This window comes from Dendrobates tinctorius, unplaced genomic scaffold (genome assembly GCF_039654945.1).
Source record: "Dendrobates tinctorius isolate UK_male_01 unplaced genomic scaffold, ASM3965494v1 ptg000196l, whole genome shotgun sequence".
Taxonomy (NCBI): domain Eukaryota; kingdom Metazoa; phylum Chordata; class Amphibia; order Anura; family Dendrobatidae; genus Dendrobates; species Dendrobates tinctorius.
In genome coordinates, this window is record NW_027361863.1 from 4,478,391 (window position 1) to 4,495,949 (window position 17,559).

At 48.8% G+C, this 17,559-nt stretch overlaps 1 protein-coding gene across 3 annotated transcripts in view; it reads left to right on the forward strand.

The window, feature by feature from the left end:
• The window catches only part of LOC141056140 (uncharacterized), a 74,309-nt gene that overhangs the window by 28,481 nt on the left and 28,269 nt on the right, over positions 1-17,559 (forward strand). For 2 of the 3 annotated variants that reach the window (XM_073552824.1, XM_073552822.1), the window contains exons 3-6: positions 1,231-1,311; positions 1,957-2,013; positions 3,697-3,822; positions 13,801-13,846. In XM_073552824.1, the coding sequence (XP_073408925.1) occupies positions 1,231-1,311; positions 1,957-2,013; positions 3,697-3,822; positions 13,801-13,846 (310 nt within the window). The remainder of the gene's footprint in view (positions 1-1,230; positions 1,312-1,956; positions 2,014-3,696; positions 3,823-13,800; positions 13,847-17,559) is intronic. The other variant, XM_073552823.1, reaches the window with a different exon arrangement.

The window sequence follows — 17,559 nt, forward strand, 5'->3', positions numbered from 1 at the left end:
GGTCTCCCAACCCCCTACAACTAGGAGTGGGGTTCAGTACCAGATGACATGAGCTTCGAGTGGGGTGGAGATGGCTGGTGGCCGTGTAAGGAGGTGGTCTGAGGGCACTATTAAGGGGGTACAGGCAGGGCGGTGGAGTCGGTAAGCCAACACTCCAACTCCTCAATTTCCATGACTTCGACTCCACCAAAATGAGCTACAACTCAGAATCCATAGCCCTGCCAGGAATGTGGAGTCGGTAGGCCAAATCTCCGACTCCTTAATTTCCATGACACAGACTCCACCAAAATGGGCTCCGACTCCAACTCTGACTCCACATCCCTGGGTACAGGAGAAGCTGGTGGAGAGGAGAGGGGGTTAAAAAAAATGTTCTAGGGGCATGGAAATCAAATGTTGCCCGGAGCTGTTTTGTGAGTGGGGTTTTGAGGAAGGGTCATGTAAGACGAGCTCTTGAGTGCTTGGTGGGGGATTTTAGGGGTGGAAGGGACATAGGAGATGACTTGAGCTCTTTTGAGTTGGTCGCTGCACCCTTCATGGCTGAGACGGGCATAGCTCCGATCACTGAAGATGGATTTATGGAAACGGCCCAGCACGTCTGAGGCTCTTATAGAAGTGATGTAGACTTATGGAAGCCGCTTAACTCAACCGCTGCCGTCTCTCTCTGTAAATCCAACTCTAATGGACGGAGTTATTGCCAAGTTGGATGTGAAAAGCAGAGATGGAAATAACCGTTTTAATGGTGTGCCCGTAGAAACGCCACTTCCTTCTTTCCTCAAAACGGCGCCTTCTGTCTAAAGTTTGTGTCTATCTTCATTGGTCCTAATGAGAATGAGAGGAGAGATGCCCACTGCTCCATTCTCATAGTCAGACGGTTGGGTGGGTGGATGGGGGTCCCAGCAATCGGCAAATCCACTGTCCAATAGGCGAGTTGGGAATGGTCCTTTAAGCTATGGCCTGGTGTAGTTCATGCTGTCAGATATTCCGGGTCTACATGTCCGTAGTCTGCAATCCTCGTGTATATGGATACTCGCGTTTGTATCTGCACCCCAGCTAAGGTGTCTGGTATGCGACTCGTGATCCATCATTTATCCTTTGCACCCATAAAGAAAATTCAGCTCGTGTCTGCTAAGACGTTACTGACCGTTCTTGACCAAAGCCAAGAACACTCCTGTCCCCCGTGGGGACCCTGCGACTCGAAAATAAGTTTTTCTTTTTTTTATTCATTTGAAGGAAGAAGATATAAACTCTGATGACTTGTCGGAAGACGGTCAGTCCAGACTAAAAGCAGAGAAGCGGCGAGCCAAGAAGAAGGTAAGTAGTCCTCTCTAGCCTGCTGGGCATCTTACACATTCTGACTGTTTCCTGCTGACCCTGGACTAAAAGTGTGGCTAAGGTTGTTGGTCACCGTTTCAGCAAATGTGGCATGAACTAAAAGTACAGGCGGATATAAGAAACTTTTGTAATATATCTTATCTGAGAAATCTGTATTTTTCTCCACTGATGAGCCACTTCTCCCTCCTGAACTCATGAAAATCTGCTAAAATACATCTTGGTCAAAACAAGAAAGGTTGCTCCCATGGGATGTTAGATTTTTATAGGCAGATTGTAATCTGTGGAAAGGGAGAAGCAAAGACACAAATGGACTATGACACTGTTTTCTAGCAAGTGTTGTTTTTTTTTTTTGCTCATTGCAGTGCTGGATTCACAGCTGCACTGCTCAGTCCTGCTGCATAATATCCTCCATGCTGCTGCTACATAGATATGTAAGCTGGAGTCTGTCATGTCTGTGTGATCTCATAACATCTAGTCTCCACACACTAGTTCAGAGACAGCTGAAAACTACAGATGGAGCCTGCAGAGGGGAAGTGTTTTTTTTCTTTTGCAGGAGACTACTTATACTGGAATACATCTTTCTCTCTAAAACCCTTTACTTCATTTGTCCCTTTCTCTCCACAGAGACAGCGGGATCGGAAGAAGCTCGAGAAGAAGAAACACCTAGAAGAAAATGAGCAGGTATGCGGGCATGTAGTTATCCTGGGGATGTACAAAACTCATTTTCATCTAAACCGTGAGTCACAGTGTGTATCATAAGTAATGTACATGCAGAGTGACCCCACCCACCAGCAGAATAGTGAGTGCAGCCCTGGAGTATAATACAGGATGTAACTCAGGATCAGTAATGTATGTACACAGTGACTGCACCAGCAGAATAGTGAGTGCAGCTCTGGGGTATAATACAAGATGTAACTCAGGATCAGTAATGTAATGTATGCACACAGTGACTGCACCAGCAGAATAGTGAGTGCAGCTCTGGGGTATAATACAGGAGGTAACTCGGGATCAGTAATGTAATGTATGCACACAGTGACTGCACCAGCAGAATAGTGAATGCAGCTCTGGGGTATAATACAGGAGGTAACTCAGGATCAGTAATGTAATGTATGCACACAGTGACTGCACCAGCAGAATAGTGAGTGCAGCTCTGGAGTATAATACAGGGTGTAACTCAGGGTCAGTACAGGATCAGTAATGTATGTACACAGTGACGGCACCAGCAGAATAGTGAGTGCAGCTCTGGGGTATAATACAGGATGTAACTCAGGATCAGTAATATAATGTATGTACACAGTGACTGCACCAGCAGAATAGTGAGTGCAGCTCTGGAGTATAATACAGGATGCAACTCAGGATCAGAAATGTAATGTATGTACACAGTGACTGCACCAGCAGAATAGTGAGTGCAGCTCTGGGGTATAATACAGGATGTAACTCAGGATCAGAAATGTAATGTATGTACACAGTGACTGCACCAGCAGAATAGTGAGTGCAGCTCTGGGGTATAATCCTTGATATAATGCTAGATCGGTAGAAGATATGTACTGGACATAGAACAGTGCACAACTTTTTTAGTTTTAATTCTCTATGAATAATTATTGATATTCCACTGTGTATGTGAATAGCCGTCACGCCGTGATAGTATTTCCTGGCTGTTTCTCGGATGTTATGACTCGCGTTCTCCGGTGTTTCTTCTGAGCCGTGGTGCAGCCACTCACTGCGATAATTGTTGCTAATTGCTATAATTATGAGCCGGTTATTATATACTTTCTTGCTGCAGCATTATAAAGCCACGTCCGGTCTCCAGGGGCTTCGTGGAGTCACTGTTATTAGTCAGACGCCTTCAGTGTCACTTATGAAGGAATTGCTTTATGAGGAGTTTTCTGCTGCGTCCTTTATTGTTGTGAAATCTCTCCAGGTCATAAAGTCGTGTAATAAATCTGTGGAGATAAACTGTTTATAGAAGCGATTGGATAATCCGCCTGTGTCAGCTATTGTGTAGATGTGGATTAAAGGGGTGGGCTAAAGTTATGACATGGGTGAATTGCTTACAGGGCAATTCCCTAAATCTATATTAAAGGGGGTAATCTCAGTGTCTGAAATGGGGGAAATTAACATAGTGATGGTAAAATCCAAATGTTACTGACGCCTCAGGTCAGTGGGTATGATGACCCCTGTGTTGGCGAGCGGCTCCGCAGAGCTCTGCTGTTCTGCACGGTAACCAGCGCCTTGCTGTGTGTTCCCTTGGTTGCCCCGTCTCTCCATTAATCACTCTCAGCCGGTCGGACTGGTTCTTTCTTGCCTATGATCAAATTTTTACATTACAATCTTATGACAATTATAATGTGTTTTTTTTGGCAGGAGCCGGAGTGGGATGTAAATAGCGCGTTCGTCGCCAATGCCGCCAGTCACATCAGACCAAAGAGCAGGAATAAACTTGACAAGAAGCACAGTGCCAACAAGGAGAACGAAGACAAGGTGCAGGAGGTAACCCTGCCGCTCCTGGCATGGACGGAGACGATGCACAGTGTGGTGTCGTCCCCCCCCCCCCCAAAAAAAAAAATAATAAAATAAAAAATTTGCAGACTCGAGGGCAACACTTAGATTAGATGATGTTGACTACCTGAGGTGTCCTAAACCCCTTCCCATGCCGCACTCAATAAGGTGTTTTTTTTTTTTTTTTAATATTCTTTGCGCTTTAATTCCCTCCCCCCTCCAAGAGTTACCGTATATACTCGAGTGTAAGCTGACCCGAGTATGAGCCGAGGCATCTAATTTTGCCACAAAAAAACTGGGTAAGCTTATTGACTTGAGTATAAGCCGGGTATGCATTGTCCCCTCATCCCTGTCCTGGTGTGCATGGCTCCTTATCCCCTCTTCTTGTATGCATGGCTTCCCCATCCCTGTCCTGGTATGTATGGCTCCTTATCCCCTATTGTATGCATGGCTGCCCCATCCCTGTTCTGGTATGTATGGCTCCTTATCCCCTATTCTTGTATGCATGGCTGCCCCATCACTGTCCTTGTATGTATTGCTCCTTATCCCCTATTCTTGTATGCATGGCTGCCCCATCACTGTCCTTGTATGTATGGCTCCTTATCCCCTATTCTTGTATGCATGGCTGCCCCATCACTGTCCTTGTATGTATTGCTCCTTATCCCCTATTCTTGTATGCATGGCTGCCCCATCACTGTCCTTGTATGTATTGCTCCTTATCCCCTATTATAGTATGCATGGCTGCCCCATCACTGTCCTTGTATGTATTGCTCCTTATCCCCTATTCTTGTATGCATGGCTGCCCCATCACTGTCCTTGTATGTATTGCTCCTTTTATTCGGTCGTCCATGACAGCACCACCTGAGAGAGGGGATCCGCCCTTCTTAGGAACAAGAAAACCTACAGATACAAAAGGGCGGCACCTCTCCCACGCATCAGTTGGTTTCCTGTTCCTAACAAGGACAGAACTCCCTACAGATCGTCCGTCATGGATAACCGAATCCCAGGCCAGCGGACCGACTCAGGTAGCGGGGGGTTCTCCTACCTCGGTCTCGCTGGGGGCCCTGGATGCGCCACGGTGGGTCCGGGTAGGATTTCCACGACAGTGGTAGGAGCAGGCGGAGACAGGGTCCGGCGGTCGCCTTCTCCACGGGCCGGTGAGGTAAGCGGGTCCCCCTGTGTCTCCTTCCCCCGGGGGTGCGGTCCGTTCGGGCGGGCGCCGCCGGCGGTGTCCCACAAAGGGAGCGGCGGTTCCGAGCCGGCGGCGCAGTTCTAGCCCCTTGCCGCGTGGGGAAGTGACGCGGTGAAGGGGGCGGGGCCTAGCGCCGAAACCGGAAGTCGGATGCCGGCGACTTCCGGTTGTGGTGAACGCGCGCCGATGCACGCCCGCCGCCTGAGGGGGCCGGGCACCTGAAGGGGAGGGGGAGGATCGCGGGGAGCGGTCCAATGGGGGGCCCGAACACCGGACAGAGTCCTGCTAATCCGGAGAGGGAGCCTTCTTAAGGCAGAAGGCATCGCTGCGGAGGTGCTTCTGGAGGCCCAGCGATGGACACAACAGAAGCCCCCATGGACCCACAGGAGGTGCAGCCCGTGGCAAAGCGCCCCAGTGACCAACCTAAGAGGAAGGAGGGACGTTCAAGTGGACGGAGCCACAGCAGTTCCTCTAGGTCAAAGGATCCTCCCGCAGCCCCCCCATGATCCGGTACCTGTCCTCCTCTTCCAAGTTAAGAGATCTGCTCGAATGTACCCTGACGCAGTGTCCCCTTATGTGTTTGATTCTCAGGGGAAGAAGGCCACAGGGAAGCAGAAGCACAAGGAATGTGCCCTCTGTAGTTGCCCCTTACCAGATGGCCACCCCAAGAGATTGTGTCAGTCTTGCGTGAGACAGACGGTAGGGACGGAGATGAGAGGTAGAACGTGAGTGGAGTATCAGACTCTTACACTCTTTCCTATTTATACAGGTAGCGGAAGAAGCTCCAAGCTTCGCTACAGACCTGAGGCAATTAATCAGTACTGAAATAAAAGCCCTATCAAAAGAAGGTTCTTCTAAAAGAAGACGAGCTAGTGTTTCAGGCTCAGAGTCTTCAGTCGGCCCTAGGAAGGAAGATATCTCCTCAGAGTCCTCGGCCTCCTCTTCTTCTTCCGAAGAGGATTCCAGCCGGTTCTGCTTTCCCTTGGACCAAATGGATAAATTAATTAAAACCATAAGGTCAACCATGGGGGTAGAAGAAAAAAAGACAGAACTGTCTGCTCAGGACATTATGTTCGGGGGTCTAGACCCCAGAAAACAAAGGACTTTTCCACTAAACGAAAAAGTCCAGAGCCTGATTGACAGGGAGTGGTGGAAAACGGAAAAAAGGGGTTCTATGCCGCCCGCTTTCAAACGTAGATACCCCTTTGAGGACCCAATAGTAAGTCGATGGGATAAGGCCCCCAAGCTGGATGCAGCGGTAGCTAAAGCCTCAAAAAAGTCATCTATACCCTTCGACGATTTGGCCTCCCTTAAAGACCCCCTAGATAAAAAGGCAGATTCCTTTTTAAAGGGCACATGGGAGATGTCAGCAGGCGCCCTAAGGCCAGCAATAGCAGCCACGTGCGCAGCCAGATCCATGATGGTCTGGCTGGATCAATTGGACTCTCAGCTAAAGGATGGAACCTCGCGAGCCTCCATCCGTAAGTCTCTACCAATTATCCAGAATGCTGCTGCCTTTCCGGCAGATGCCTCGGCGGACTCAGTAAGAATGGCGGCTAGGTCTGCAAGCTTGTCTAATTCGGCCCGAAGAGCCCTCTGGTTAAAATGCTGGCCGGGAGATATCCAAGCCAGGTCCCGTCTCTGTTCTATCCCCTGTGAGGGTGAATACTTGTTCGGCCCCGTCCTAGACGAACTGTTAGAGAAGGCCGGGGATGAGAAAAAGAAATTTCCGAGTCTGCCGAATACATCCTGGAGACGTCCCTTTTCTAGGAAAGGGTATTCCCGCAGGAGACAGGCCAGAGATCAGAACAGATGGGACAACAAAAAAACCAGAGGTACGGGCTTCATGTATGGAGGAGGGGGGCGCCAAGAAGGTCCATCACGGGATAATAAGAAGCCGCCCCAATGACTAGTGGCTCCGGTAGGAGGAAGATTATCTGCCTTCTACCCGGCCTGGGCCAAAATCTCGAATAGCAGCTGGATACTGGGGGTGATAGCTACAGGACTGCACCTAGAGTTCGCCTGCGTTCCCCAAGATCGGTTCAAGGTAACTCCACTCAAATCTTCCCCGCTAGAACAAGCTGCCCTGGAGACCGAGGTCCTCGAGCTGCTGGACAAAAAAGTCCTGACGAGAGTTCCAGAGGAAGAGAGGGGGAAAGGCTTCTATTCCCCCCTGTTCTTGGTCCGTAAACCGGACGACTCATTTAGGGCTATATTTAACCTCAAAGCCCTCAATAAATTCCTGGTTGTACGTCCATTTAAAATGGAAACAATCAACACCGCAATAAAGATGCTGTTTCAAAACTGCTTCATGGTGGTCCTAGATCTGAAAGACGCTTACTATCATATACCCATAGGTCTAGCACACCAATCTTTCCTTAGACTGGCGGTTCAGTTGGATGGGTCAATCCAGCACTTCCAGTACGCGGCCCTACCCTTCGGGGTGGCGGTTGCGCCTCGAGTATTCACCAAAGTGATGGCAGAAGTGATGGCCCATCTGCGCGAGCTAAACATTCTAGTCGTCCCCTATTTAGATGACCTCCTTATAATAGGCAGTTCAGCCGAGCAGTGTTTAGAACAGTTACAGAAAACAACGGCGGCTCTAGAGCGGTTGGGATGGCTACTTAATATCAAAAAATCCCGTTTGCAGCCATTAAAAATTCAACAATTTCTAGGCCTAACCCTAGATTCAAAAAAGCAGGAATGCCGCCTGCCCCCAGAGAAGCTGCTGCACCTGCATGACCTGGTCCTGAACGCCTCCAACAACCCCTCCATGTCCCTCAGGAAAGCCATGTCCCTGTTGGGTTCCCTCTCATCCTGCATTCCCGCAGTCCAGTGGGCCCAAGTTCATATGAGAACTCTACAGGGCGAAGTTTTATGGTATCAGAGGATTCTTGGGGGTAACTTAGAAGGTCGACTGACCTTATCTAGAAACACAATAGAGTCCCTGGAATGGTGGCTAGAAAGAAATAACTTGTCTAGAGGGGTCCCTTGGGAGTATAACATTACCCGCGTGGTCACCACGGATGCAAGTCCTTCCGGTTGGGGGGCACATATGGAAGAAATTCTGGTCCAGGGCCTATGGGAACGAGATCAGATACAAATGTCTTCTAATTTGAAAGAATTAACAGCGGTAGTACTCGCAGCTAAAGAGCTCCTTATGTATCTACAGGGCCATCACGTACGAGTTCTATCGGACAATCGAGTGGCCGTGGCCTATATCAACCACCAAGGCGGAACTCGATCCAGAACTCTGATGAAGGTGGCAGGACAGTTGTTCCAGCTAGCAGAGCGTCATTTTTTATCTCTCATGGCTCTTCACATAAGAGGGAAAGAGAACATCGCGGCAGATTTCCTAAGCCGCAATCTGTTAAAACAAGGAGAGTGGGCCTTAAACACCTCCATTTTCGTTCAGATTGTGCAGAGATGGGGTCAGCCAGAGGTGGATCTATTCGCCACCAAGGAGAACTCAAAAACGACACAGTTTTGCTCCCTAAACCCCAGGGAGACTCCTCTGGCAGTAGATGCGCTTAGATAAAATGGGACTTCAGGCTAGCCTACGCCTTTCCTTCCCTATCTCTACTTCCTCTAGTGTTGAGGAAGATCAGGAAAGACAGGGCAAGGGTCATAGTCATCGCCCCGTTCTGGCCCAGAAGAGCATGGTTTTCGAACCTCAGGATCATGTCGGTAGACGATCCTTGGGTTCTCCCGGACATCCCGGACCTTCTGTCCCAGGGCCCGGTCTTCCACCCTCAGGTGGCTGGCCTACATCTCACGGCGTGGAATTTGAGCGGTCACTGCTAGAAAGTAAAGGCTTCTCTCCAGACCTAATTGACACTCTACTAAAAAGTAGGAGAGTAGTGACAACTAAGATTTACGTCAGAATTTGGAAAAGGTTCCTTGAAAGCTCAAATGTAAATACTGCTGATTCCATCCCCATAGGCCAGATCTTGGAATTTTTACAAAAAGGGCTGGACTTGGGTCTCTCCACCAGTACCCTTAAAGTACAGGTATCCGCCTTAGGGGCCCTCTTTAGCTGCAACATCGCGGCTAATAATTGGGTCAAAAGATTTATCAAAGCAGCGAGTAGATCCAGACCAATAGTAAAGAATAGACTCATGCCATGGGATTTGAACCTAGTCCTCACAGCTATGCCTGAAGCGCCATTTGAACCCATCTCGTCGGCCTCTATTAGGAGCCTGTCCCTCAAAATAGCTTTCCTAATAGCCATAACGTCAGCCCGTAGGGTAAGCGACATTCAGGCATTGTCTAGGCGCCCACCTTTTCTTCAGGTAAAGGAGGATAGGGTAATACTTAGACCCGACCCAGCGTATTTACCAAAAGTAGCCTCCAGCTTTCATAGGTCGCAGGAAATAGTCCTTCCATCCTTCCTCCCTAAACCAACTAATGAGAAAGAGGAGAAGCTACACACTTTAGATGTTAGGAGATGCCTCTTGGAGTATCTAGCAGCTACCGATCCCTGGAAGAAAGACAATGCTCTCTTTGTCTCCTACCAAGGCCCTAGGAAAGGTCTTAGGGTGTCCAAAAGTACTCTAGCCAGGTGGATTAGAGAAGCAATCTCGTTAGCTTATGCCTCAAAAGTTAGAGTAGCTCCGGAGAAATTGAAGGCGCATTCCACCAGAGCCGTGGCAACCTCGTGGGCCGAGAGGTCGGAAGTCTCCATCGACCAGATTTGTAAGGCGGCCACTTGGTCCTCTCCGAGCACTTTTTATAGTCATTATAGACTAGACTTGGGTGCCTCTGCAGACCTCTCCTTCGGTATCAGGGTTCTGCAGGCTGTAGTCCCCCCCTAAAGTAGTGATTACTCTGTAATTCTCTCAGGTGGTGCTGTCATGGACGACCGAATAAAGTCTTAGTTACTCACCGGTTAACGGTATTTTTCGGAGTCCATGACAGCACCCATAGATTCCCTTCCCTTAGTTAATTTGGGTGTGCACGTCTTCCCTTTGTACATATCCACGGGTGATAAAGATTTAAGTGTTGATATTGTTGTACATATAATTATGCATTAACCTTGGAGGTCCTCTTTTTATACTCTGTAATCCAACTGATGCATGGGAGAGGTGCCGCCCTTTTGTATCTGTAGGTTTTCCTGTTCCTAAGAAGGGCGGATCCCCTCTCTCAGGTGGTGCTGTCATGGACTCCGAAAAAAACCGTTAACCGGTGAGTAACTAAGACTATCCCCTATTCTTGTATGCATGGCTGCCCCATCACTGTCCTTGTATGTATTGCTCCTTATCCCCTATTCTTGTATGCATGGCTGCCCCATCCCTGTCCTGGTATGTGTGGCTCCTTATCCCCTATTCTTGTATGCATGGCTGCCCCATCGCTGTACTTGTATGTATGGATTCTTATCCCCTATAAAAAGAGAGAGGAGCCAGCGCTGCATATGGTCAGAACACAATACATAAAGTGCATATTCACATATTGATTTCTAACTGTATTTCAAAATGAGACATTTAGCAAACAATTGATCAATTTTTTGAGCCACCCCGCCATGCCAAGGCATTCTCATATGGGGCAGTCCTACTCTACATTTTTTATATTCGCTGTGCCATTACGGCCTCCTAAATGTATTAAAAGCAAGGCCACATTAACTGCAAACTGTACCTGAAGCATTTCTGAATCTCTCCCATGGCGCCAGAAAGGGCGAGCGCAGATAAAGGTTGACCAGGTCCAGACATAGACATTTCAGGTCCAACCTCCACACTTGCCTGATCAGCAACCACGGATGAAGGGTAATACAGGTCCAGACACAGATGCACAAAATCAAACCGAGCCTGGGGCAGGGCAGGGCTGCTGTATGTGTGTACAACAGCCTAGATCAATCACAATGAATACAGAGAGAATGGCGTGCATAACCCAGCATGCACGGCAACAGTGGTGGTCAGCCACAAACCAATATCAAATGAAAAGAGAGGAGCCAGCGCTGCCTATGGACAAAACGAAATACATAAAGTGCATATACACATATTGATTGAGTAGGTCTGCCCCATATGAGAATGCCTTGACATGGGTGGGTGGCTCAAAAAATTGATCAATTGCTAAATGTCTCATTTTGAAATATAGTTAGAAATCAATACGTGTATATGCACTTCATGTATTGCGTTCTAACCATAGGCAGCGCTGGCTCCTCTCCCTTTTATATCCTTATCCCCTATCCTGGTATGTATGGCTCCCCAGTCCCTGTCCTGGTATGCATGGCTCCCCCGTCCCTGTCCTGGTATGCATGGCTCCCCCGTCCCTGTCCTGGTATGCATGGCTCCCCCGTCCCTGTCCTGGTATGCATGGCATCCCCGTCCCTGTCCTGGTGTGCATGGCTCCCCCCCCCCCCCCCCCCCGTCCTTGTATGTGTGGCTCCCCTCCCGTCCCTGTCCTGGTGTGCATGGCTCCCCCGTCCTTGTCCTGGTATGCATGGCTTCCCCCCCCCCCCCCGTCCTTGTATGTATGGCTCCCCTCCCGTCCCTGTCCTGGTGTGCATGGCTTCTCCGTCCCTGTCCTGGTGTGCATGGCTCCCCTGTCCCTGTCCTGGTGTGCATGGCTCCCCCGTCCCTGTCCTGGTGTGTATGGCTCCTAATCCCCTGTCCTTGTATGTATGACTCCCCCGTCCCTGTCCTGGTGTGCATGGCTCCCCCGTCCCTGTCCTGGTGTGCATGGCTCCCCCGTCCCTGTCCTTGTATGTATGGCTCCCCTCCCGTCCCTGTCCTGGTGTGCATGGCTCCCCCGTCCCTGTCCTGGTGTGCATGGCTCCCCCGTCCCAGTCCTGGTGTGCATGGCTCCCCCGTCCCAGTCCTGGTGTGCATGGCTCCCCCGTCCCAGTCCTGGTGTGCATGGCTCCCCTGTCCCTATCCTGGTATGTATGGCTCCTAATCCCCTGTCCTTGTATGTATGGCTCCCCCCGTCCCTGTCCTGGTGTGCATGGCTCCCCCCGTCCCTGTCCTGGTGTGCATGGCTCCCCCCGTCCCTGTCCTGGTGTGCATGGCTCCCCCCGTCCCTGTCCTGGTGTGCATGGCTCCCCCCGTCCCTGTCCTGGTGTGCATGGCTCCCCCCGTCCCTGTCCTGGTGTGCATGGCTCCCCCGTCCCTGTCCTGGTGTGCATGGCTCCCCCGTCCCTGTCCTGGTGTGCATGGCTCCCCCGTCCCTGTCCTGGTGTACATGGCTCCCCTGTCCTGGTGTGTATGGCTCCTAATCCCCTGTCCTGGTGTGCATGGCTCCCCCGTCCCTGTCCTGGTGTGCATGGCTCCGCCGTCCATGTCCTGGTGTGCATGGCTCCGCCGTCCATGTCCTGGTGTGCATGGCTCTGCCGTCCCTGTCCTGGTGTGCATGTTTCCTATTAAAAAAACAAACATCCTACTCGCCTTCCTGCGCATCCTAGATACATCTCGTTCCGGCGCCAGCAGCTCTTCCTGCCGAGTGAACACCTGTCTCCGCTCATTAAGGTAATGAATATTCACTCCACGCCTATGGGAGTGGGGAGTCGTGCATATTGATTACCTTAATGAGCGGGGCCACGTGATCGCTTGGCCGGAGATGCTGCTGGTGCCGGAACTAACGAGATGGAGTGAGGGCGCGCAGGAAGGTGAGTATGATGTCTTCTGGAAGCCGGCGGCTGTCACTGTGCGCGCTATAAGAGAAATGAATATTCATTTCTCTTTAGCAGCGGGTACAGTTACACCCGCCGGCTCCTGCCTGTGACCCACCGTCCCCCTCCCCCACCGGCTTTCTGGGACAATTGACTCTTGTATAAGCCGATGGGGGCATTTTCAGCACAAAAAAAATGTAATTTGAAGAAAGAAAATACAATCCAAATTGATTTAATTTCTATCATCATTTTCTGAGACCCCTAGTTTATTTTTCCATTTATGAAGCTATGCAAGGGCGTTTTTTTTTTTTTCTTTTTCTTTTTCTTTTTTTGAGCTCTAGCTTGTATCTGTACCATTTTAGGATATGTACAACGTTCTTGTCACTTTTGAATGCATTTTTAGGAGGGACGTGCGGAGACAAACAGCAGTTCTGACATTTTGTGTTGTTTTTTTTCTTTCCTATATGCCATTTACCTAGCAGGTTTAAATAATTTTATTTTGATTAGACATTTGCAGGCACATTTACATTTTTTTTTTTTGTCTAAAAAAAGTGATTAATTTTTTTTCCCTTATTTTTAAAACCTTCTTTATAACGTTTCCTTCTTGAGAGACTTGGAGGGGTATTCACATCTCCAAGATTCTATCCCAAAGTGTAGTAGGTGTATTAATAATAGCAAATGCCTTTTAATTATAAATATAGTATAGTTCTTCTGATTCACTACATCCTGACTAAGGTCATTGCAGGACCTTAGGAATCCATGATTACGACCACTAGCAACTAGCTAACGGTCACTATATTGGTGGTCATAACCATGGATTCCTAAGGTCCTGCAATGACCTTAGTCAGGACGTAGTGAATCAGAAGAACTATACTACATTTCTAATTAAATATTATTATTACACCAACTACATATTGGGATAGGATCTTGTAGATGGCAATACTCCGTTAATTGCTTGGTCTGCATATTACCATTGTGCAATGATTATATATATATATATATATATATATATATATATATATATATATATATATATATATATATATATATATATATATATAAAATTTTTTTCTTTTTTTTGCCATTAGATGAGGCAGCGCCAGTCTGGTGACAAAATCCCATTTAATTGATAAAATTCTGACTGCACTTCGTTATAAAGGTCTTTCTTTTGCAGGATGACTGCACCGACCTCATTATCCAAAGAGCCAGAGATCTTGCCGGTAAGTAGGGTCTTGCAAACCGAACCATGTCCTACTTTACATATAATTTTTCTTTTTTTCTTTTTTTTTTTATATTTATATATTTGCAAATTGATCTCTGCAAAAGTGTTATATACCATAGACAAGAAGAGTTCTTTTCACATTTATATTAATAAAAAAAATAGAAGGGTCGGTCAATAGAAGCCAACAAGTGACCACCAAGTTTGTTTGCACTTAATTGGATCTTTTTTTGATGTGTCTTACAGTGCAATTAAAGGGGACCTGCAATATTTTCTGTCTTTTGCTGGAATGCCCCTTTAAGGATAGCCTTTTAATGTAAAGTACAGGAAAACCCCTTTAGATTTGTTTTCCATTCTATATTCTTTTGCTCTCATCACTGGTTTGTCATCAGGTTTGTGCTGTGTGGATAGTTCAGAGTGAGCGCTGCTCCGCACATTAACTTCAGTACCTTACAAATTGCCTAAAATCCCTGGATTGTTAATAGCCAGAATTAATGACTGCACCAAGCGATACAAAGAAGAGCAGCTTCACTGTATGTCAGGAGCAAATATGTGCACCTGTAGTGGAATTAAAGGGACAGTGTGCACTAAAGCCATCCCCATCCGCGACGCCTAGTGCATTCTCTGGCGCCTCTGTCCGGCGCTAGGTTTAGGATGCAGTCACATATCTGCTAATGAACAGTAGAAAACTCACCCATAGAGTTTCATTCCTACGCTCATGTGCTTTAAAAGCAAATTTGTGTCTGGTCTGTGAGACTCCATGCACATCCTTTTTCTCATCCATTTCTTGAGTCATCCTGTAAATGGTCTCTTTACTGTTGGGGAACTTGATTCCACCTCCCCCCAAAAAAATCGCTCCAAAATGCCAGCCTCTAGGTTTCTTACTGTCCTTTGCCTGTTGTCATGTGTAATCTCTATCTAACTGCTAATACACAGATGGATTACAGAACTGGGAGGGCTGAGATATCTTTGTCTCTGCCCTGGGAGTGGGGGCGGCTCTGTTTCTCTGTCTGGGAAGTGGGGGCGGCTCTGTGTCTCTGTCTGGGAAGTGGGGGCGGCTCTGTGTCTCTGCCTGGGAAGTGGGGGCGGCTCTGTGTCTCTGCCTGGGAAGTGGGGGCGGCTCTGTGTCTCTGCCTGGGAAGTGGGGGCGGCTCTGTGTCTCTGCCTGGGAAGTGGGGGCGGCTCTGTGTCTCTGCCTGGGAAGTGGGGGCGGCTCTGTGTCTCTGCCTGGGAAGTGGGGGCGGCTCTGTGTCTCTGCCTGGGAAGTGGGGGCGGCTCTGTGTCTCTGCCTGGGAAGTGGGGGCGGCTCTGTGTCTCTGCCTGGGAAGTGGGGGCGGCTCTGTGTCTCTGCCTGGGAAGTGGGGGCGGCTCTGTGTCTCTGGGAAGTGGGGGCGGCTCTGTGTCTCTGGGAAGTGGGGGCGGCTCTGTGTCTCTGGGAAGTGGGGGCGGCTCTGTGTCTCTGGGAAGTGGGGGCGGCTCTGTGTCTCTGGGAAGTGGGGGCGGCTCTGTGTCTCTGGGAAGTGGGGGCGGCTCTGTGTCTCTGGGAAGTGGGGGCGGCTCTGTGTCTCTGGGAAGTGGGGGCGGCTCTGTGTCTCTGGGAAGTGGGGGCGGCTCTGTTTCTCTGTCTGGGAAGTGGGGGTGGCTCTGTTTCTCTGTCTGGGAAGTGGGGGCGGCTCTGTTTCTCTGTCTGGGAAGTGGGGGCGGCTCTGTTTCTCTGTCTGGGAAGTGGGGGCGGCTCTGTTTCTCTGTCTGGGAAGTGGGGGCGGCTCTGTTTCTCTGTCTGGGAAGTGGGGGCGGCTCTGTTTCTCTGTCTGGGAAGTGGGGGCGGCTCTGTTTCTCTGTCTGGGAAGTGGGGGCGGCTCTGTTTCTCTGTCTGGGAAGTGGGGGCGGCTCTGTTTCTCTGTCTGGGAAGTGGGGGCGGCTCTGTTTCTCTGTCTGGGAAGTGGGGGCGGCTCTGTTTCTCTGTCTGGGAAGTGGGGGCGGCTCTGTTTCTCTGTCTGGGAAGTGGGGGCGGCTCTGTTTCTCTGTCTGGGAAGTGGGGGCGGCTCTGTTTCTCTGTCTGGGAAGTGGGGGCGGCTCTGTGTCTGTCTGGGAAGTGGGGGTGGCTCTGTGTCTGTCTGGGAAGTGGGGGCGGCTCTGTGTCTGTCTGGGAAGTGGGGGCGGCTCTGTGTCTGTCTGGGAAGTGGGGGCGGCTTTGTGGAGTGGTGGCGGCTCTTTGTGGGAGTGGCTCTTTGTTTGTCCAGGTAGTGGGGGCATTTCTTTGTAAAGGAAGTGGGGGTCGCTCTTATATTGTAAAGAGAGTAATTTAATGTAAAAAAATAAGTAAGGCTAAGTTCACATTTTGCATTTTTTGCTGCATTCATTTCTTCATGCAAATCCTGCTCTCTTGTCAGTAAAGAAGCTACTTACAAAAAGCAGGTTTTGCTGCGTGTTTTTTTTTTTTTTTTTTCTTGTGCATGTTGAAAGTTTTATTCCCCCCCCCCCCCCCCCCCCCCCAAAAAAAAAAAAAACAAACAAACCATAATGCAGCTTCGTTATACTTGCGGTTTTTGCACTTATTCATTGCTCTCTTTGGGTGAAAAGAACGCTGCAAAGATGCTGACTGAAGTGACGTGCTGCAGTTTGGAGAAACGCAGCAGTTTTCCAAATCGGTGGTTAAAAGGAAAAAAAAAAAAAGTGTGTGCGTGAGATTTCTGAAATCTCATAGACTTTTCTGGTATAGTTACAGCGCCCCTCTGGGCCACAGGTTTGGTTCTGATATTGCTGTTTTAATGTCACTGGTATTGAGCTGCAGAACAAGTCACAGCCCCCCAAAAAAACAAAAAATGCTCCTGGGGAAAAAAAAGTTGGTCCTTTTTTTCTAATCTGAGGAAAAAGGGGTTAAGTCAAGGAGCGGGTGGGACACGTGCATTATTTGTGTAGCTGATTTTGTTTTCCCTCCTGACATCTGAATAACTTCACAGATTTGCGCGATCTGCCGTAATTGCTGCTGAGCAATTGTACTGCTACCTACTTGTGTAGGTGGTGCTCACTCTTTCCCATCCGTGTGCATTTATACATGATGATGATTTGGCTTTTTACCGTAAATTGCTTCAGAGCTGCGTGCATTTTAGGTTACACATTAAATATGTTTCTGCTCCATTCCGAACCGTATACGTTGTGCTCTGACGCCTCGTTCAGTGACTGTTACAGAATAGGTGCCGTCTCGTGCCCTGAAAACCTGCGGGTGCAAATCTCTAGGACGTGTTCCCTTGTGTAGATAATCTGCTGTGAAATTTGCAGCATAAATGGACACGCTGAAGCACAGGTCGCTTACTGCTGCATTTTTCTATCTGCCGGACGCGCGTCGGGGCTGGTAATATAGAATACACTGCAGCTTTTCCGCAGTTGACGACTTGCTGGATCAATGCTGCGTATTACAGGACAAGCATCAAGAACAAGATGTCACCAGTTCTGATTCCCACGCTGCAGATAAAAAATAATAAAAATATGCACCTTGGAAATTGCTCTTTGAAACGAACAGGGTGAAATACGCATGAAATCTACCCCATTTTAATCAATGAAATCCACAGCACCGTCTACAGAAATCCAGCAGGGGATGCACCATGTCATGTGCTTGTGGAACAGATTTTGCTTTCTATTTATTTGTTTTGTTGAGGTTTTTTGCTGCTGTACTGTGCAATATATTGTGATTATCCATAAAGTAATTAACAT